A 22,816-nucleotide genomic window follows, 5' to 3' on the forward strand; every position below is an offset into this window, starting at 1 on the left:
CCTACCCAGGTTTGTTTCCTGGAGTGGGTGTAAGACATCAGTTGTAAACCTGCCCTAGCAGGAATAGCGGTCCCTCCCTCCTCCCAACTATTTCTGAGGCTTTTATTTCTAAGGCTTTATTATTATCACCGGTGGAAAAGGATCCGCTCGCCATCATCCCTCCTCGGCAGCTCCCATCTGAGAGTCGCGTCTTTAACGCCTCCATTTAATAAAAAAAAAAAAAAAAAAAAGAGGGAGGGTCGCCTTTTTTTTTTTTTTTTTTTTTTTTTTTTTTTTTAGTTTTATTCCAGTTTTTTTCCCCCAGATTTTCTTTGGATTTGAACTTTGCGCGCGTCCGCGTAAAACTTGGAGCTGAACTTCGGCTTACCTGCGCAGGTGGAAGGAAGGGAAGGTGCGCTGCTGGTTCACCTTTCCTTATTTATTCCAACAAAGGAAGAGGATGAAGAGGAGGATGAAGAGGAGGCGTCCCGGCTCGGATCTGACAGTCCGGGGAAGCGAGCTCTCTCTCCGGACACGGAGCCGCTCTCGACCCCGTTTCTTCCAGCCTCGCGTTCTCATCGGAACCAGCATCATGTGTGAATATCCGGGCGAACCGAGCCGACAGAAATCCCACTGAGCTTTTATTTCTGTTTTATTGCTTTGATTGGAACAAACGTCGAAAATGTCCAAAGACGCCCAGCGCGAAATCCAGAAACCAGCGGCTCAGATTTGGTGTTAAAAAGAAAGTTTGGATCAGAACTAAAATTAGTTGGGTTTTTTCTTTTAGCTTTATTGTGTTCCGATCCGGGTTCGAGGTCGGGACATTTGGACCTGACATAAAGCAGCGTTTTTCCTCTCAGTTTGGTCTCATTTCTGCTGTTTTCGCGTTAATTGTGAGCGCGCCGAGGCTCAGGTCCGGTTTTTTAGCGTCTTTATTTCTGTATTTTTGTCTTGTTTGAACATTTACTCCCGGTGTTTTAATTACCAGCAGAAGTTTGAATTCACTTTATTTGTATTTTCCCAGGTTTGTGTTACTTTTTAAAATAAAATAAAATAAAAATCTAAGAATGAAGAGGGCTGTAGGTTATTATTATTAATATTATTTGATTAAATTTCCTGGTTATAAAAAAGTAAAGTTGGATGAAAGTGGAGATTTCCGTTTTTCAATTTTCCCCAGAAATGTCCCTTCTGACGCTCCGTGTCTCTGTTGTTTCCCTGCAGATATCACGCAGAAAAATCAAGGGATCGAGTCCATGCGAGCTGCCATCTGATCCCCCCTACCTCCTCCACCACTTTCCACACACACACACACACACACACACACACACACGCACACACCTATCAATGAAGCAGGAGATCATGGCGGATGGCCCCAGGTGTAAGAGGCGAAAACAAGCCAATCCGAGGCGGAAAAACGGTAAGGAGATCCCGGGGAGAGCGTGTGTTGTCCGTGGGGTGTGGGGTGGAGGGGAGCCGGAGCTGTGGATGTTGTGGCCGGGGTTGGAGGCGTCCGCGGCGGCTCCGGGTGGAGCGGGAGTCCGCTGCGGGCTGCTGGAGGTTCCCATGAAGGGCTCCGTTATCCGGGCTGCTGTCCCGCTGCTGTCTGGAGCATGAAAAATAAAAAGAATTAGAAAAGTGACATTTTATTACTTTTTTTTTCTTTCCGAAATTGTGTTAGAGTTTTAATAATCCATAAAGCGTTACTTTATTTTAATTAATATTGTAGTTTTTATTTTCCACATTTTTAAGCGTTTTTCCGTTTGAAATGTGCAGGAATAAACGCTGACATTCCCAGTCCCGTTCCCCCTCATCGTCCCACAATTTATTATTATTATTAGTATTATTATTTTATTTAATTGAATTCCTGCCCGCACTGGTTATTTATCCAGATCAGATTTCATCTATTGATTTCAAACAATCAATAGCAGAGAAGCATTTTGCTCCACAGCTGATTTATTGGATTTATTCATATATTTATGTGCTGGATTTAAAGGCTTGATCACCTTCTTTCTTTCTTTCTTTCTTTCTTTCTTTCTTTCTTTCTTTCTTTCTTTCTTTCTTTCTTTCTTTCTTTCTTTCTTTCTTTCTTTCTTGCTCATTATAATTATTATTGAAATGCAAATTTTAAAATTCCCAAACTGAAGAAGCTGTAGAGATGCGGCTCAGTGTGTCAGGAGTTTTTTTAATCCAAGGATTTCTTTAAAAAAAAAAAAAAAAGAAAGCAGTTTTGTCCTCCTCCTTCTTCCCCCCTTTTGGGAATGCAGCAGCTCACTGAGGCTTGGCCCCTCTCTCCTGTCCCCCCTCTCTTCCTGCCTGGATGGAGGGACGGCTGAGCCCCTCGCTGCTTCATTTCTAATCTGAAATCCACAAACCAAATCGCCTAATTTCACCAAATCCCTCTCAGATCATTTGAGTCAAATAAACCGTCCAGTCCGGTGCTGAACATCCCAGATTATTTGATTTCTCCAAACCTCGCCACACGTTCAAACTCTTGTTTTGTTGCTCGAAAACAAAAAGACGAAAAAGAGGAAGAAGAAGAGGCTCTTCGCCTTTTCCTGGTGCGAAACTTGATCCGAGCAGCGTGAAGTTGTTTGAGAGTTTGGCCCCCGCCAGGTGTTGCCTGTCACATCCAGCTGTGAGCGGCCAACGGGAACACACACACACACTCACACACACACACACACACACACACCTGGGATTGTTTTTTTTTTTTTCTCGCTCGAGCAGCACGAGCATCAAACAGCAACATTTAAGGAGGAAAATGACAGAATATCTGCGTTGGTGTGTTTCTCCCGTGACTCCGGAGCGTTGGGAACGCTCACCGATTACATAACCCGAAGCAGCGGGAATCTGCAGGAATATTTAGAAACCCGTCGCTTTTTTAAAAAAGTTTGCACCTTCCCTTTAAACTCCTGCCTCCATCACGCAGGGAGGAAAAGAGGAGAAAATAGCAGGAGAAGGAGGAGGAGGGCTGCGTTTCGCAGGGCGCTCGTGGACAATTGATTGTCAGCGGTAATGTGTTTCATTTACATGTTTATGCCGTCGATGGTGGCGGGGGGTTGTCCGGGCTGCCATTCCCACACGGGGCTGCACCCCAGCAGGAAGCTGCTGGATTCCTGTGGAAGGAAATCTGGGATTATTTACTCTGAGGAAGACATGAGACTTGTTGTAGAGAAGTCACATTCAGGGAGGTTTTATCCTGTGACGGGTAAAAACGTGAGGGTTCAGGTTTCAGAATCGCTCTGTGTGTTTGTGCTGTTCAGAGCGGAGCGGACTGTGGGGCTGATTGCTGGCGGTTCGGACCTGGTTTCTCTCGTTTCTTGACACATTTTTCTCGTTGCCATCGGTGCGTTGTGATGGCTGCCCGTCCTCCTGCCTGTGTGCAGATATTTGTGTGCCTGCCGGCCTCTGAACACACACTCGCAGGAGGCACCGGCGGCCCCGGACCCCCTGACACCGCGGCTCTCTTTGGAATGCCTTAGGTACGATTTCACTTTCGCTCACATCAATGCTGACCTGAATGCCTTTCATATCTGATCCGCCGTGTCTCTCCTGGTAAACATCCCCCCGGGGGGAGAACAAAGAAGAAGAGAGAGAAAAAAAGGAGCCTCCTCTTCTTCTTCTTCTCCTTCTTCCTTCTTCTTCTTCTTCTTCTCCTTAATCACAATTCAGCCCCTCTCGCCGCCAGCAGCAGGGCTACACATTTGCATTCAGCATCAGAAAAGGGCCCGAGATGAAAAGAGGAGGGGGAGGAGGGAAGAAGAAGAAGAAGAGGAAGAGAAAAATGGAGGCAGAAAGTGGTGGGTGGGTGCTGGAGAGGAATAACCAGGGTGTTTGTGGTTGTTTGTTGCTCGTCCCCTGGTTACGAGTCTTTTATAGCCTCCGTACTCCAGCAGGGACCCCCGGCCCCTCCTGACACGCAGATAGTGTTACGAGATGGCATGCCCACACTATTCACGGACACTCAGGAAAAAGAGAAAAAAGAAAAAGAAAAAATCAAAAGAAATCCTGGATTGAGCAGATAAGGAGAGCAGGTGTCTTGTCTGGACGGACATTGAGACGTCCCCAGCCGTCATGTGACTCCGTTTCTCACCCACAACTTTCTTTTTAGGGATTATTGGAACACCTTCCCTCCCCTCCTGGCAGGATTTAGGCAGATTTACTTCAGCAAACACCTTTGGACACTGTGGGGTGGAGGAAAAAAAAAAAAAGTAGGAGTCTGTTTGCAAAAGGGGCCTTTTGTTCGGAGCGGTTCGGGATAAAGCCTTACCAGGCAGCCGTGATGTTAACCCCTGCTTTGGTTGTGTGGAGGCAGAGCGACGCGGCGGCGGCGTTTTCCTCCTGAACTTGTGTGAGACTCCAGACTCTGCAGGATGAGTCGGAGAAAAGGCCCACATCTCGTCTCTCTTCATGCCTTCTCGCTTCTCTTGTGTTTTATCCCCAGAAAAACAAGCAAACACAGAAATTGAAACTTCACTGGTCTGGCAAATAACTGCATGCATTCAGAGTTTTTTTTTTCTCTCCACTCCCTACCCCCTAAGCCAGCATGTTTTATGCATTGCGTAGGAGGAGGATGCATTTTTAAAAAAAAAAATATATATATATATATATATATATATATATATATATATATATATATATTTCTAAAAAAATGCCTCATTTGAGTCGTTCTGGAGTGAAAATGTAAAGTCTTTATTTGGCCTCGTCCTGCTGTTTGCACTTATTCCGCCGCGTCTCGCCAGTTTTTTTTTTCTTCTTCTTCTTTTCCGACATTTTCCTCGACTTTCCTCGAGTCTGGGCGCGACAGGCGACAGGTTGCTGAGCAGGTGTAAACTAACGTTCAGATTTCATAATTAAATGTTGATGACGGTGAAAAACAACTTTACAAACACCTTCTTGTTCCCAACAATGCTACATGTGCGCTCGCTCGGATAGCAGCTGTTCCGCCAAAACCCAGCGCTTGTATTTGTGTTTCGTTTGGAGAACTGCTCTGATTCGTCTCCGAAGCATCGATCCCAACCTGTCAGGTCCAGCTTTTTAACAAGCCGGATTATGGAGCAACAAAAGCCTAAATGTAGATTAAATGAAAAGAACAAACACATCACAGCTGGTCCGTGCTTGTGTGAACGCTTTTTGTGTGTAAAAGTGTGTGTGTGTGGGTGTGTGTGTGTGTGTGTGTCGTGTTGGCCATTAAAATAATTTTCTCATTTTTCTCCGTTTCTGCGCGGCAGCTGCTTTCGGAGATGACACCTTTGTGCAAACAAGTGTTGAAAGCAGCCTCCAGTTTTTCCTTGCTCTGATGTTCTCTCCCTCTCTCTCTCTCTCTCTCTCTCTCTCTCTCTCTCTCTCTTTTACACACACACACATGCACACACATTTAGGGAAATTCACACACTCCTTGATGTACGCCGGATTGTCAGAAGAGCTCTCCTGGCAAGGTCAGGGCCGCGTGGAGGAATCAATGGCGGATCGGCAGATTAAGGCTGGGTGACATGTGGAAATCTGGGCCGACTCGCCCACCGTTCCCACCTTTAATTCCACATAATAGAACATGCTATTTGATCAGCGCTCACTTTCCAACTGCGCTTCATTATTCAGGAGGTTTCCTGCCTCCTGTACCACCTAAGTGACTCCTCTTTGCTCCTTTCTTCCCCGTCTTTAACGAGGACTCGTCTGGCTCTCCCCGGTGCTCCCAAATTCAGACGTGTTATCTCGATTTAATTGCAGCCGATCGCCAGGCGAGATTAGGCCCCAAAATTAGGTCGTTTTGCGGTTGCACGGATTTCGCTCGCTTCCCGCTTTCATCTCGCCGCTGATCAAGCACCTTCGTAAGCGGAGGCTGCAGCCGAGCGAGGGGAGCGGTCAGCGGCCTGCTTGTTATTCCGACGTTCTGTTTAACCTTTTGGCAAGAGTGAGTCAAGGAGAGCTGAGACATCTTCCCCTTTAAATGTCATCCTGCTGCAGTCGGTGGACATGTGTAGCCCAAGTCGAGCCCCTGTTAATGGGTTCTGACTGCAGAGGGGACCCCCCTCCTCTCCTGAACGCTTCATGTCCCGCCGCTTGTCAGACGGGAATGTCAAACAAACACCTCTTCAGGTAGCGGGGGATAATCACACCGACAGCGCTGTCCTCTGCCTTTCCGACACGCACAAGGTTGGAGTCTGACAGAGTTTGGGTTTGTGTGGCCGGCGGATAACCAACGCCGCCGCTGCCGAGCTTGTTCTTCGCCGGGTATTTCCTGACCTAGAAAAGGTTTCAGGAAGCAGAAGACATGAGTTGAAGCTTGTGACTCAGCCCTGACACGCAGCTTTGTCTCCGGTTAGGTCATGGCTTTACGACTTTGTATCACTTTCCTCTCCTTTTTGCTCAAACTGCAGCGGCTGAAGCCTTTTCTGCTGCCGTCCTGCCAGCCAGGCCAGTCATCTAACAAGTCGGCCCAGCCTAATTACTTCTCCCCCACCCAGGGGAAGCTACTTCCTTATCGCTCGGCTGTCTTGCTCCAGCATTCCTGAGATAAATTCCCCTCCACTTTGTTATTCTTACTACTTAGGGGTATTGGAATTAGCATGGCCATCAAAGCAGACCTTGTACTCGGCCGTTTTTTTCTCACGGCCTTATCGGCGGTCATACATTACAGCGGGTGCGTGGGGACGCGCCCGCGGGCCGCAGAGGTGAGCCACGACATGAAAAGGCTGCAGCGTGACGGATTGGTCAGGTAGCATTCAGAAATCAGCCACTTCCTTCCTTCCTTCCTTCCTTCCTGAATGTTACCCAACACAGTTTCTACCTCAGCGCCAAGCTTATAAACTGGCAATCACGGTATCCCTAATGTTATTACGCTTCATAATTAGTTACAGCAACACTCATTCGGCGACTGGTGGAAAGGAGTATTCCTTAGTAATTAAGGTAATGAAATATTCATTTGTGCTACCTTTTCAGCAGTCTCACAAATGAGCCAGTCGTGCTTAATGTCCGCCCTGCCTCTGATTTTATTATGATGGCAGACTGGCACATCTGCAATTAGCAGGCGCGCTGACAGCCAGGCGGCGAGCTTTTCCTCCTCTTCGCCCCGTTTCTTGTTACCTTTATCTCACCGTCTCCTCCCCGACGGAGAGGTTACCTTTCCCCGGCGGCGCGGAATCGACCTGACACCGCCGATCGGCGCGCCGCCCTCCTGGTCGCTCGCATCAAGTCAGAGCTTCAGTCGAGAGGAGAGAGGAGGGCGGGGAAGGGAACCACAGACGCAAAAACAACAAATCTTAACAAGTATTTTAGTCTGGTTCCTCCTGCAACACCTGAAATAAGACAAAACTAACTTACAGGAAAGATGCAGGAGACAATAATTCCTTAATGTTGATTAAAACAACTACTAGGCAGATTATTTCATCAAAATTAAGGATTTATTGACTCAAACCAAGCTCCTATATCTTACAATAAAAGTTACTTGTAAGCTAGTTTTCTTATTTAAAGAGCACGAAGACATTTGCACCAGAAATTAGACCAAAAGTACGTGGAAATGTTCTCGATATTCACGCTAAAAGCCGTTGTTTCGATGTCATCTCCTCCAAATCAGGATGAAGTGACCTGGCAGCTGAGGTTTTCTGTTCATTCTTGTCACAATCTTGTAAAAACTAAGTTGTTTCTAAGTGCTGGTGGTTCAGATTGTTCCCTCCATCCCTCCGTCCGTCCAGGAAGCAAACTCCTGCCATAACGTTGAGCCAGCCTGAGCAGAAGCAGCTCCCTCCCAGCCCAGGATCATCTGAGGTCAGCCTTTTTGGGGTTAAGTGGTGATAAATCCCCTTTAATTAACTCAACATGTTGTTTTTTCACCAGGTAATTGAAACATGTAAGAGGACATAGTTTAGATTTTATCACCTCCCACCAAGCTTCCCTCAAGGACAAGAAACTCAACCTTTTTAAAAAAAAAAAAAAAGAAAAAAGAAAATATTATTTATGAACTAGTTATTTTGTAAATCTCGATGCTCTGGGTTGTGGAGACTAATTGGTTAATATTCTGCAGGTCTTGTTGTTGCCCTATTGAGATTTTCCTGAATGGTTGCTGCTGATTGGGTCCAGATTGGCGCTGAGGGGAACACATCGGCCCTTTCTGTGATGAAACTTTTAGTGGCTGCTCCAGTTCTGCTGTTTTACGTCATGAGCCCCTTCCCCACCGCCGCTGTGCGTTCTTATAAAAAAAAACACAAGTGTTTTTATGGTGCTTTCATCCATTCCTTGTCACTTTTACATCTCTTTTGTGTCTCAGCCTTCCTCCCTCCCCACCTTTGTGGTCTCTCCTGGTTTGTGGCGGCGCTGAGGTAAAAACGGTGTGACGGCGGCGTTTTCGTTAAGCCGAGAACAAAGGCTCGGAGACGCCGGGGCCAAACTCATTGTCCCGCGCCCGTTTTGGCCCCCGCCGCAGGATTTAATGCTCTGTTTACCTCCAGCTAATATCCAAACGAGGAGCTTCTTCCTCTCAGATGCACGTCAGGTTGAGGTAGAAGAACATGACTGAGGTGCAGAGCTGCAGAAGTGAGTGTCCATGTGACGAAACGGAGCAAACAGGGAGTGTGTGGTTGTGTGTGTGAGTGTGGGCCGTTGGAGTCGTCCTGCATGGTCTCTGGGCAAACTGAAAGCAGCGCTCAGTGGGATTAGGGGCTGAGTGCTGCTGGGGGTGGTGGAGGGCGGAGGGACGTGAACACAGGGGGATTCTGGGAGATGTTTTTGTGCCTTGCAGCAAGCTTTTTCGCAGTGGCGCTTTTACAACCTACAACTTTTTGCAGCAGAGTCGCAGGAAATCCCGCCTCTGTCGACGAACGCCGCGACTCGCGTTGAAGTAAAAGCAAAGTTTGAGAGAGCGAGGAGCAATAAACGCGGTCGAAAGCGCCTTCATTGAACGCAATGATATTTTCACGAGCGCATAAAGATTATGAGTCCGTCCCGGTAGCACCCATCTGTGCTTTCACTCGCAACTATACGCTGTGTAGTTAAAATGGAGGCTGAGTAAAGACACTAGATGACTTTCATTTGGTTTAATAGTTTGTTAAGGTCAAACAATCGACGCCTCCATGCTTTTGTGTCAAAAACTGCGCCTGCGTCTTTGGCGATTAACTGGTTAACTAAATGAAACAATTTGTCAGAAAGCAAACTCTGTTAAAAAAAAAAAAATCCTTTCTGCTGCTTTCTTTCTCTCTCTCTTTTTCTTTCGTGCAAAACAATTACAAAAAATTACAGTAGATAAAAAGTGAACGGCGCCAGTATTTATGCAATCAACATAATGAAGAAACAAAACAATTTAATGTGGAAAAATCATCATTCATCTGCATTATAATTGCTTCTCTTTCACATCTACGGGGACGGTTAATTAAAATTGTGATTAAATGCGCCTGCACTGCCTAAGATGTCTTCCCCCTAAACAGGTGCTACAGAATTTAAAAGTAAAGAGAGAAAGCTAATTAGCATTGGAAATTGAGAAATTGCCTGCAAGAATCGGTGTTAATTTCACTCACTGATGAGGTAATTTATAAAAGGAGGGGTTGGGGGGGAGACGGTGCAATGCGAGAGATTGCAACCCCCCGTCTCCACCTCCGCAGCTCTGCTTTGCCAGCATGCAGGTGAAGATGTTGGCGAAACATCGAGGCTGTTTTGTATTCTGCAGGAGTTAGCATCGCTTTGAGATGCTAAATAATGACACGAATTTACTCGTTTTAATCAAGAGGCGAAAACGGAGAGCGCGGCTTCAAACTTCACAGAAAAAGTTTGACGCTGTGGTTGCAGTCTCATTGTTCGTGTTTTACTCTCAACAGGGTGAAACTCCTCCCCAACAGTGAGTGGTTTTTTATTCAGGTGTGCCGACAGCAGCTGGATTTGTCTTGAATCATGTCTGAGGGACATATTGTCCGATTGGCGACCACCGTTGCAACATTTGTCACATTTTCATCTGCTGTGGTAAAAACAGTTCCCCTCCTCCCCTGTGGGGGCGCTGCACCAAGAACCACTGGAGGAAATGACACACAAAAAAATCTGAAGAACTTCCTCCTTCACAAAAATGAAAACAAAAATGTAGTAGCGTCAGATTTTAGTAAAACTATTTCTCCTGCTAACGTTAGACTCACGTGTTTGTTTTGGTTGTATTTACCCAGAATGCCCTGCTTTTTCTGAGCGGTTTCTGGTCTGTTCCTTTCAGCCAAACAGAGACTTTAGTGTGTAGGTGGACCAGAGTCCGATTGCTCGTTCACACCTCCCCAGATGAACCAGTTGTAGGCAAACGAACTGGAGTTTGATTAAACAGAACTGGTGTGAATCAGCCTTTGTTGGTGTCTGGGGACCAAACGTTTCCCCAGAAAGTGGGCCCAAGAGGAGGTGGGCCGGGCGTGGACAGGTGGGAGGGAGGGAGAGAGAGGGAGCCACCGGGCCGGAGATCATTAGGTTCTGCTGCAGTGGAGCTGAAGCATCAGTCGGCATGAAAAAGGCAGAAAGAAAAGCCAATTTGCTGAGACGTACTCTGTCGACCTTTCATCATAACTGGGGCCTTTTCCTCCCAGTTTAAGTCCAGTGAGCACAAACCTCCTCTTCACTTTTTAACAATCACCTCAAAGCTCAGGGACGTTTCCTCAGCCGCTGCGTGACACATGCTGCTCCTCTGAACCCCTTCAGGCAGATCCTCGCTGCAAACTGCAGACATTCATGGAAGGAAAAACCTGCATTTGATTATTTTATTTGGTTTTCAGTTGTTGTAGCTGAGCTGCTTGTTGCTCAGCGAAGTGTGAAGATCTCAGATTGATTCTTTGCTCCTTCAGCTCTTCATGTCTCCTTGTTGGTTTTACAACCCAGTGGAAATGAAAGAACGACGTCCAGCCAGGAATCGTTCACCAACTTTCCTGTTTGACCCACTTACAGATGCATCTGTTCTGATTCTTACGGAAGACAATTAGGGCCACTTTTTTCTCTCTCAGAATTTTGACATTAGTCTCAAAATTAGCACTTTTTTACTTCAAATTTTGATTTTAATTACAGAATTTTGACTTTAATCTCATACGTTTGAGCTTAATTTAAAAATTTTATTATAATTGCAGAATTTTGGCTTTTTCCTTGGAATTTTGTCTTCAGAATTTTCATCGTTTGTTTTTCTCAGGAGATTTACATTTTTCTCATAATTCAAACTTTAATCTCAGAATTATTACTTTTCTCTCAGAATTCCTTTTCTTAGAATTGACTTTAATCTCAGAGATTTGACTTTAATTGTAGAATTCTGACTTCAATTAGAATTTTCATACTTTTTCTCAGAATTTTTGCTTTAATTTCAGAATTTTGAGTTTAATCTCACACGTTTGAGCTTAATTTAAAAATTTTATTATAATTGCAGAATTTTGACTTTTTCCTTAGAATTTTTACTTCAGAAATTTCATCCTTTATCTCAGAATGTTTATATTTTTCGTATAATTTTGACTTTTATCGCAGAATTCTCTTTTTTTTTCAGATAATCAGAATAGTGTAAATTGTTTATTTGGATTTTAATAGGCAGAATTTGAATTCTGAGATTAAAGAGAATTTATTCAGTGGCTCTAATCTTCTGCAGATTATTTAATTGACTTCAAATGGTCACCAGCTATGAAAGTTTGTTTAAATGTGAAACTATTTTCATTGACCCAAACTCCCTGACGAGGCTCAGAAGGTGTGTTTATCAGAAGAACAAAAAATCGTCCTCTTTTCTTGTTCCTCCTTGTGTGTTTTAAAGAAAGAGTTGATTTTTTTCCCCCCTCCTGATGGAAATGAAATCTGTGTTTATCCGCCTTTCAGAGAGGGTTGTTTATGGTGATGTCAAGGTGGCAGGGGTAGCGGGGATTTCTACGACTTCAAAAACAAGAAACAAGAAGGGAAAAAAGCTTCCCTAAAGCCCTTCGGGAGAGACTCACACGACAACCCCGAGGGAGGGGGGAGAAAACAATTGCTAATATTAGGAAAAGGAGAGAGGGGGGTGGAGAACACACACACACTCTGACACACACAAACAAACAAAAACCTTGAGTTTGTTTATGTGCTCATAATGCGAGTCTGTGCGCCCCGGTGAAGCGGCGCAAATGGGAGAAGTATGCGTGGGTTCCTCAGGTAACAGGATTACGTGGGCACATAATTGATCCATTTGGGGGAAAAATGACAGGGCTCTAAAGAGGCCCCGGCTTTGGAAATGGGAGTTTATGAAACAGGCATTCGTAAATTCAAAGGAATCAATATGTCAATTTTATTACATCTCCGGGGCCAGATGGGCATTAAAGGCACGGCTCATCCCTCTGCCTCCACCTCGCTCTCCCTGCTCTGTCATCCCGTCCTTCCTCTTTTTCTTCTTCTGCTGCTATTTCTCTTCCTCTGTCTGCAAATATGGAGCAAAGGTTTATTGCCCCTTTCTCTTCCTCTGTGTTTTATTGTCTCGCTTGTCGACGAGAGGCACAAACAACTCCTCTCTGGGTCAAACAGAACTTTATTTCCACCCAAAATCTTTTCAGCTTGGCTCCATATTGACTCTCAGCTGCATTTAGACACGCCAAGTTAAACCTACTTGTATCAGTCGGGATTTCATGAATATTTTGTGAGTTTTTTGCTACCTTAGAAATATTTGCAGCATTTTTTTCCTTCTAAAATCAAAGGAAGAGTTGTGAAAAAGAAATTGGAAACATTGGAACTTGAGCAGCTCCTTTTTATTACTCACCATATCAATCACGCAGTACAACTTGTCATCAGGTAAAACTGAGGCTGCAGTCGCTTAAACTCAACGTTTCAACATTTTTTCTGCAAAGAATTTGCGAAAATTTATGTGGAAATGTGTTGATTTTGCGTCAATTTATTCCAGGGACTGACTAGTGCAAAAATAGTGAGTTTAAAAGTTTAAAACGTAAAATGGAAACAAGCCAAACTTCTAAATATTCAAAGCAGAAGTCGGGTATGATTTGGAGCTAAGCTAACCGGCTAGCTTTTTTCAACCAGAAATGGAAACGTAAAGCGGATAAAACCATAAAAACAACAAAATCAGTTCTGTAACCATTTCTGTTGGTCACATGTAAGAAATTATCTTTCAGTTACGTTTTTAAAAAATAATTGGAGTAAATGAATTTAGTTTTTGGGGTGGATTTGAAAAAAAAAACACAAATTAAATATTTTGAGTTTTGGAAGAGACAGAGGAGGTATAGATGGTAAAACAAAGCCTCTGAAGTAATTATTATTATTAATAATAACTATTAATAATATGAAAACTTAATATTTCATAATGAGTTAGTGCAGTAGTATTTTATTTGAGATGTAAAAACAAAGTAGTCACATTTTTACTTCTTTTATTTACCCAAAACTCAAAGAAAACGTGGATTTTGATTGTGGAAAACATTCATTATGAGTTATTCTGTTGGTATTTTATGTGAGCTTTACAAACTAAATATTGGATTTTTTTACATGGCTGTTTATAAACTAAACATTTTGGATAATAGCTTCTGCATAATTAATATTTTTTGAACTGAAACCTGAAAAACAATGTTTATTTTGATGATTATTATGAGCAGATGAAGGTTAAAACTTAATCTTTTCATCGTGAGTTTGAGATTCAGACACAGAATAGTCTGTTTTTTTAAAATTTTAACTTTTTTTTGGCGATAGCTTTTTCATAATTCCTACTCTTTTTAACCCAAACTGGCAGAAAATGTTGATTTTGATGATTGAAATCTCCGGATAATTGTGTTTTATCAGAAAACTTTCATTACGAGTCACTGTTTTAGTATTTCATTTCAGTTCTCCGTTGCTGTGGTTGTGTTTAGGAGCGTGTTTTATCAGCTTTCCTCCCTTCTTGCCTCAGTCTTACAATCTACCGGCTGAGAGTTTGTCATCAAGGTCTCCTCTGTCGGCCAGAGGTCCTTGGTGGCCATTTTGTTGGCGAGATTTTGTATCTGTTTGCGTCTCCACGTGGGTGTGTGCAGAAAAGGAAGCAGTGTGTGTGTGTGTGTGTGTGTGAGGTATCAAATATCCCTGCCCGGCGAAGGCATCAGCTGAAATACGTTCATCAATGCAGTTGTTGACTCAACAGTATTATTCTTTAAGAAAAAAGCCGTTCAGAAAGCGGCGGGCTCAATAAACAATCGGAAAAGCCCACAGACTCTAGCAGACAGGGGAACGGAGAGTGGGTGTGTTTGTGTGAATGTGGGGGGGCAGATTAGGCATTCTGCGTCCCCCCCCCCTCTGCTAAAATATTCACTTTCCATTTAAATACAACAGCATCCCAGGCAAGATTTAATTACCACCCCGCACTATAATGCAAATGAATAATGCAGCACAGACTGATGCAAACGGATAGAAATATGAAAAAGCAGCTCGGTACGTTGAGAGGGAAAAGGTTAGAAAAAAAAATAAAAACGGCAGCTTGATGCTCAGTAGTTAGCTGGATTTAAGGGAGAAGAAGAAGAAAAAAGGAGGGAGGCACAATTACGAGGCCCAGCTTCCAGCCGCTCGCCAGGATTTTCCTTCTCCCATTCCACTAGTTCATTTCGGAGTAAGTAAATAATAAGAAGTTGGTGATGCTTGCATTTTTAATTCCACCCCCTCCTCCCTCTTTCTCTATTTTTTCTCCTTGTTCAGTTCACTGACTGACATCTGCTATCAATGCTAAGCAGGTGTTCCCGTGCAAACAGACGTGCCCCTGTTTGTGTTTCGCCGTCCCCGCCACTGTGCGCCCAAATGAGCAACGTGATTAAGAATCCTGTAAATTTTTGAAAGGAAACGGATGGCTGCCCGGCTAGAACGTAATTACACCGCCGCCGACATCCGCAGCTCACCGCTGCAGCAGCCAGAGCCAAAGCAACAGCAGAGAATTAATAATATATAATGGCATCTTCCCTTGTAATTCATAAATGAAATAAAACGAAGGAGCTGCTGATCAGGTTTTTTTTTTTCCTTCCTCTAGACGATCAAACTCCACAAATCTGCAGCTTTTTCAGCTCATTTAGGAAACCTGTGTTTTTACTCATTATCTGATTTCACTCACATTTGCAATGGACTGTTAGCTCTCAAGTGGCTGCAAACTTCCTCCCTTTGAACTTCAAAGGCGCTTTAAGTTTTGGGTTTTATTTTATCTGGAGAGGTGGATCCTAGAGGTGCTCGCAGTTTTATTATTTTTAAGGGAAACGTGTGAACGCTGTGGAGGGCAGAGTGTGTGCAGACAGAAACCTCTGGGGATCTGAAATGAGGTGGAGGGAGCGCAGCGTGACATGGAGGCCAACTAAAAACGCTCAGACGAGAACGACTCTGACAGGATCTTCTCCGTTATTTCCTCATGTGAGGGATCAGAGCAGCAGGTACGACATAATCTGGGCCTGATAGAGCCGTCCGCACGCGGAAACGTTTTCAGACCTGAGCCACTTCTCACCCAATTTATACCCAGTCCAAGCACCTTGGCGCGGTTTTCCTCCCACAGCAGCTATTGATAGCGGCTGACAGACATTGTTTGGCCAGTGAAAGATGCGCCTCCCCCTAAACGCTGGCTTGCAGAAGGGAGGCAACGCTCCTCTCCTGTCCCCTTTAATCAGAGCCAGAGTTGGTTGCATCCTCCCATTCGGGATACACGATAATTACCCTTCTCCGTGAACGCCGGGACTTCACTTTGAGCCGGGGGAGGGATGAACGCTGACAATTATATTAGGCATGTGTGTGTTTGCTTCCTCCTGCCTCGTAGCTACCTTTCCCCCCCTTCCTCTCTCTCCTCCGTGGACTTTTGCAGCTCATGATGATGCGAAATAATAAGGTGCAGTTATGAGCGCGGCTCCCGGCTGCAGCAGGACAAACATTGGTTCTGTCTGTTTGCCGTTGCTGTGAAGAAGCGCTCGGGCCCGACATCAGTGGGCTGCTTTATTTTATTTATTTTTTTCCTGCGTGTGGCGCTCAGTGGGAAGAACAAGGCTCTGACACAGCCGGGGTGACGGAGTTCAGGTTTGTTTGGGAGAACAATGTGAACATTTTTACATAAATGCTCCGACCCTGACGGTACGCAGTTGTGTCAGACAGTCAAGCACAAGGTCATACATGAGCTTTTATCATCAAATAGTCTGGTCTACATGGCGCGAACGCATCGCAGACAGAAAACTAACCTGAGTTTGATTGATTTTTGACACATTTCAGGTGATAATTGGCAAAAACAAAATCTTACCAAGTATTTTTGGTCTAATTTCTAGTGCAAATATCTTGAAATAAGACAAAACTAACTTTCAATTAACTTTTCAGTAAGATACAGTTTGATTTCTTTAATATTGATTTTAGGAAAAGTACAAGTTCCACCAACAGCTTTTTCACTGTTCTCTACCAGCTAACAGTGATTTTTTAAAAATCAATATTCAATAATTATTGGCTTAAAACAAGCTACTATATCTTACTTCTAAGTTGTTTTTGTCTTTAGGAAGTCTGGAAAACCTTTAATTGTTAAAAGGTTAACACATTCTGGCTCGTTGGATTAAAGTTTTTATGAAATTGTAGCTGGTCTGAAACTTTTGTACGTAAAGAATCAACAGGTTTAAGTTTTACAATCACATTTGATGCTCAGTTGAGCCAAAATGTAACTGCAAACCTGTCAAAAGGGAAATCTGGACCTATTCTGCTAAAACTGAGCGGGAAACATGTTTGCCCTCCATCTGGTTAAAAATCTAGAAAATATATTTAAAAATATAAAAAACATTTTGTTTATTTCTAAATGTACCAAAAACACAAGGCTGATCAGCAAGGCTTCACTCTTTACTAGGAAAATACGCCTGTTGTAAACCATTAGCAGAAGCTAATGCTAACACGCTAGCTTCGGTTCAGCTAATATCTATTTATATAAGTTGATCACCAATTTAATTTTGATATTATGATCTGCATGTTCCATAATTCCCTTAGAGTATTGTAGGTAAATAAAATTACTGGGGAAGAAAAGAGAGAATGTGTGGACAGGAAACAGAACTGCTGTCTTCACACACTTCAAAATAAAAGCATATTTACAAAACTTCAACAGGGATGTCAAACTTTAAACAGCTAAGTAAATTAGAGATTTAGAATTGATCCAGAAAAATTATTTTAGGAGAAGCTAAGTGCGCTAAACGTTTTCAGAGTTAGCAACGGTGCTAAGTGGCTAAACAAAACATTAGCTCCAGTATTAATCAACAATATTTCAGTTAGGAAAAACATCCTGAAAGTTGGCCGTCAAGTAAAATTTAAAGACTTGAATCTGGTCTAGAAATATAAACAGCAAACCAGAGAGACAAAAACTGGTCAAATTTTCCAAATAAAATGACAATAATTAAAACATTTTTCTGGAAAATGTCAACTTTTAAGCTAAATTTCTCATCTCCACTTATATTTTATTCTGAATTTCTGGTCCTCAAACGTTAATTTCTCAAGTATCAGACTTTTGAGAAAACCTGCACTGCAAAAACCCAAAACCTTACCAAGTATTTTATCGTAATACACTTGATTTAAGACAAAACTAACTTACAAGTAAGTTTATAGCGGAGCTCGTTTTAAGTCATTAATTCCTTAATATTGATTTTAAAAAGTTCCAGTTCCACTGGCAGATATAAGACATGTTTCCCATGTTAAAGATGAAACAATCTGCCAATAGAACTAGAAGATTTGTCTTATTTTCAAATGTCTTGGTAAGGTTTTTGAATCTGGGGTTACATTTTAAGCAGAAACCCTGAATAAAACAGCAGATTAAACTGCGTCTTGGTGAAGGTAAGAGACAGAACATTAAGGTTTTACGGCGTAGTTTGGTATCATGGATGTTTTGCTTTGTATCGTGTGATAAATGTGCCGTAGAATAGTGCCTGCTTCCTGCGGTGCACGTACTGTAGAAGCCATTAGTGCACTTTATGGCTGTGTTGTAGCCTGTAGTGCTCACGCTGTTGACTGTTGAGTCTGGTTAACGTGTGCGACAGCTGTGTTAATGAATGAATAGGACACGCTGCTGCCTCTCGCCGCGCCGGGACTCATACAGTAGCGCACAGAGAGCTGTTGTAGCCTATAGAAACGGCGGCATAATAGTCTGAGCTGTGCTCCAGGAGGAGGAAGACAGCGCAACTCTGTAGTGGTCGTCATCGCGCGCAGACGAGGCCGTCCTCCTCCAGCTGCTGCTGGGAGATGATTCGGGTCAGCGCGGGCCGCTCGGAGGGGAGGGTGGCGAATCAAGGGGGCGATTGTGTCTGGTGCCAGTCAGTCGTAATTAAGAGCAGGATCAGGACATGCACACGCACACACCAGGACTCACGAATAATAATAAAAAAAAAAACACACATCACGTAAACACACACATTCACGTAGACATAAACAGGGACGACCACGCTTAAGCCTCCATAGAGAGCAGCTCACCTGAAAATAATGGCTGCGAGGGGCAGCAGGGGATGCAAATGAGGCCGGAGGTTAGCGTGGGAAAAATGGAGCGGGGTAGCCTGGGACTAGGTGATCCTGCGGGCAGGGGGCCGGCCTCAGGAGGGGCCTTTGTTTCCAGCCTCCGTTTAAAAATACCCAACCCACACCTCCTCCTCCTCCTCCTCCTCCTTCACCCCCCTCTCCTCTATCACCTCCCCTGCCCTCCCAGCCCAGGCCAAGCCGCAGAGAAAAGCAGAGATATATGGTTTGTTTAACAAAGAGAGAGGTGTGTGTGTTTTGGTGTGTGTTCGCTTTGTTTTTTTTTGTTTTTTTGCCATCTGAAGAGACAAATCTGGTTTAAGAGAGCTTTATCTCAGTCTTTGCTAATTCTTAGCAGGTTTCAAATTGGCAAAAAATTTGAAAATTTAGCTTTGAATTTTGACAAAGTACAGATTGAGTTCAGTATGTCCATACTGGCAACTATTAAATGTTTCTTAAATTGAGTTTAATTTTACCAAACCTTTATGATCAGTGTCGGGGTCCAAGCACTCAGCCTTGAGGATCTCCTTGTGATCAAAAATGCAAAATCTTGTGTTTTGCCTTTTTGGAGCTGAACCATTTTGAAAAACAAGATTTTTTTTTGTCTCACATAGTTAACACCTAACCTGATATCCTCATATTGTATATTAAATGTGGTACTTTGTAATAGAGATGATTAGAAAATGAGTGTTAATAATCTGTTGATAATGTGGATCTACAAGAAGGTCTAACATCTAAACAAATTAATCAATAATATTCATAACAATCATTAGTGATAATCGTTTGTCCTTCTGGTTTCCAGTTCCACCAAGACAAAATTATCGACTGTACTTGTTGCCAAAGCTTTAACTGAAATATCTAGAGCTTCTTGAATGATTAGATTGGCTCGATTATTAAAATTCCTCGAGGCAAAATAAATTAGATTAAATTAAATGTTTTATTATTTTGCGCTCCGTGTTCCAGCAGGAAGATTATTTATGTTGCACAGCACTCCCACTTCCGGTTTCGAATGCTAACAGCTAGCAGCATATCGTCCAGTTTTGAAGTTCAAACCGGGGGCATTTTATTGATTACTGATCATGTTTGGGGTTTTATCGTTTTTCGGGGATCAATCAACATTCTTAAAATCGCGGCAGGTGGAGCGGATCGACCGGCTGCACCTGCTGCTTAGCGTAAGTGTAGCGTCACTGACGAACAGGAAAAATACATTTAATACCGACGGTAACGTTTCTACGTCTCTACGTTACTGTGGAAACGATTACGAGTCTTACGTAATCAGAAGTAGCAGAATTTCACTGGATAATTCGCAGTTTTTTGCTAATCTAAATTTCTCTTTTCGGTTATAGTAGATGTTTTTGTGACGAAGGAACCAAAAACTATAAATGACGGGGAAAAGTCAGAGTTCAACTGTTAAATTAATTGACAGTAGATGAAAACACAAACTCAAAAGTGAAGTAAAGACATTTTTTTTAGAAGTGTCTATGTTAGCCTACTACTTTATTATTAAATTGAATATATTTTCATATTTTTGTACAGTTTTTGTCCAGGTTGACTTAAAAATTGAGCTGTTAATGTTACGGCTACCATTTTTTAAATTTAATTACTAGTTGGAATAATCAATACGTTACTTGATTACTAAAGTAATAGTTTACCGTTTCCCTTCTTCTTTTCAGAAATTGCGTATTCCTGTAGCTAATTACTAAATATGTAGATAACGTTGTTATATTTTAATCGTCCAAACTTCTTCTACTAATCTGGTTTTACCAGGAGAAAAATCACAGCAATAAAAATGAGTTAATTTTAATTAATATTATTTTTCACTCCAATTCAAAGGTCTTAATACTTTTTCTCTTTTTGTTTTCATGAATTGTGTTTTTATCCAAATTTGCTGATGCTGATGATATTTGTTGAAAGTGTGTCACTGAATCTCGTGTGGATAATCTGCTGGTCAGTCATTTTTCCGATCTGAATGTCTTAAATGAAGCTCTTCATGTTCTAATCGGGTTCTTTTCTTCTTTTTCCCGGTTCCTCTCCTCCGCCTGCCTCTTCACTCCAAAGCAGGTAAGCACTTAACCTCCGCCTCCGCCTGCATGCTGCAGTGTGTAAACATCACCTGCGTTGCCTCCTTACATGCACAGCTCATCTTTTCGTGTAACGCGTGCAGCGGGGTGGCGCACATTCAAACCTGATGAAAGCTACAAACGTTGCTTTGTGAACAACACATTCTCATAAATATTCAGGGAGTTGGAGCTGTAAAAGTGCGTGTGAGGGGGAGAAACCCGCCGATCGAGATGTTGAGAGGCGGTGTAAGTGTTGCAACCTGTTTCTGATTCCCCACCGCTGCAGTACCTCTTTCTTAATTATTATTTATCAGCATTACCTCCAGTCTGCCTCGCCTCTTCAGATGAGGCGCTTTTCCTCAGCTTTCACTCATCAAAGTTTAATCCAAGCCCATGTTTTAGTTTTTTTCAAATAAAGCACACTTAAAAAATTTAGATGCAAATTATTTTGCATTATTCATGCCTCCTCCCAGTCCTTGTAGATTTAAACATTTCCGAGGCCACCTTGATTCGAGTAATTACCTAGGCTACAGCCAGCTCTGTCATGAATAAGGTATTTCCTACAAGCAGGAGTACGCGCCTGATGAGCTTTTAAAGTGGCTGTACACCGGACTTGTGTATTGCTTCTTACGCATGAGTGACTGGAACATGCACCGCAATCGCTCTCAGGTGGGGTGGAGCGGAGCGGAGGCAGAGGGAGTGACAGGCAGGCAGCACTCTCACTTCATGAACTGAAGGCCTGCAGGTCTCTGCTGTCTGTCTGCTCGGTCAGCTCCCCTCAGGCTGCAGCTTCAGGTCTGCAGGAGGAGCTAACTGGGTGGAAATAAGTAAATACTGACGTTTAGGTTACATTAAGCTTCTCCTTTTGGATTTGTTGTGTTGCCTCAACTGTCTAGCCCAGAAAATTGATCAGATTGAAAATGCAAAACCCTTCATGATGTGTTTATCGGTGAAAACAGGAGCTTGTTGTTTTCTGTTTTGTTAGGGGCCGATCAGAATCATTTCAAGGGCCACGAATGGCCCCCGAGCCGCACTTTGGGCACCTCAGGCTTAAACTAATGAATGTTCTTCTAGAGAAAATACAGAAAAATGTATATAAAATACAATTTTTTTTTTCATCAACTTGACTTGATATTACAGAAATTTGTTAAAATGTTATCTTCTTATTTTTTTATATGTTTCATATAACAAATGCATCTTGAACATTTCTCTATATTTTACATTTATTTACTTACATTCATAGTGTTTTGTATCGTAAATCTATATCTATTACCTAGTTTTAAAAAAGGAACTCCAAACATTTAAGTGGTTCAAAAATCAAAATATTTTGTATCAAACTGATACAAAATATCAGTTTTTTACTGATTTTTTACTGATTTGACTTCAGTAAAAACTGAAGTCAAATCTCTTCAGTTTTTACGTGAATTTGTAATTCAGTGTGAATTCCTTTCTTAGGTGAAAATAGTCGCACTGATTTGCTGAACTACCTGAGTCTCACCTTCTTGTTTCTCCTCCTTCAGCATTTTGAGTCTTTATCCTCTTCACTTCTCCAAAGCGTTTCAGATTTGAGCAGCTTAATGCTCACCTTTAAGCCGGCGGCTTTGAAATCTTTCTCTTTTCATCCGCACTTTACCTTGAAAATCCTTGTGAATCGCACCTGGCTTTGTTGGGCAAACAGCCGCTCTCCTTCGCTCCTCCTGTCGGCTCTGAGCGAGGAGCGTTTTCATTCAGCCGCATTTCGCTAAGCGACGTCTGCATGGAGCAGGGAAATGAGCATCAGGTGATAATTAGATTCTCAAATTTATTCATAGCGTTTTAGGAGCGAAACTTCCTCCTGTCCACTCTGCTACCTTCGCAGAAAAAGCTCGTTTCTGCGTCTTGTTGTACCTCTAAGTGCCGACTCACCTTCAGTCGGGACAAAGACGAGGAGTATCGATTCTCCAGATCAAAGCTGCCACATTTCACCCTCCACGTCCTTCCAGTTATACCACATGTTTTGTTTAAACATCAGAAATTATCTGGAGAGCGACCCTGAGTGCAAGGAGGGGAGTGTTTTTCTGCAGGAACGGGGAACAAAGCGAGGTTCAGATGAGAGAGAAATAATGCAGCTGTGGCCTACAAGCAGGGGGAGGAAAAACAAAGTAGTTGACTCGGCGACTCCATCATCTTTACTACCCAGCAGAAGAATTAATATTTAAACATTCTAATAATGTAGCTCGCCTTGCATGCACTTTTAAGCAAAGCAACAATATTTTTCACCTGGGGTAACACAATGATTTTTCTTCCTGCTGTGCACAATTTCCCTTTCTGATGATCTCCTCCAAGCCTCCCACCTCCACGCTGCAGCCCGGCGCCGTGCGTTCCCCCCCCAAACC

At 43.0% G+C, this 22,816-nt stretch overlaps 1 protein-coding gene across 4 annotated transcripts in view; it reads left to right on the top strand.

Annotated features, from left to right (window-relative positions):
* The first annotated feature begins 491 nt into the window (after positions 1-491).
* Positions 492-22,816, top strand: part of LOC106936898 (zinc finger E-box-binding homeobox 2-like) — a 61,619-nt gene continuing 39,294 nt past the window's right edge. For 2 of the 4 annotated variants that reach the window (XM_015018148.1, XM_015018149.1), the window contains exon 1: positions 1,062-1,396. In XM_015018148.1, coding sequence (XP_014873634.1) covers positions 1,120-1,396 — 277 coding nt within the window. In that variant the 5' untranslated portion in view covers positions 1,062-1,119. The other 2 variants (XM_015018150.1, XM_015018151.1) reach the window with 2 other exon arrangements.

Source organism: Poecilia latipinna, unplaced genomic scaffold (assembly GCF_001443285.1).
Source record: "Poecilia latipinna isolate Pla-1442-1.1 unplaced genomic scaffold, P_latipinna-1.0 Scaffold2237, whole genome shotgun sequence".
NCBI classification, from domain to species: Eukaryota; Metazoa; Chordata; class Actinopteri; order Cyprinodontiformes; family Poeciliidae; genus Poecilia; species Poecilia latipinna.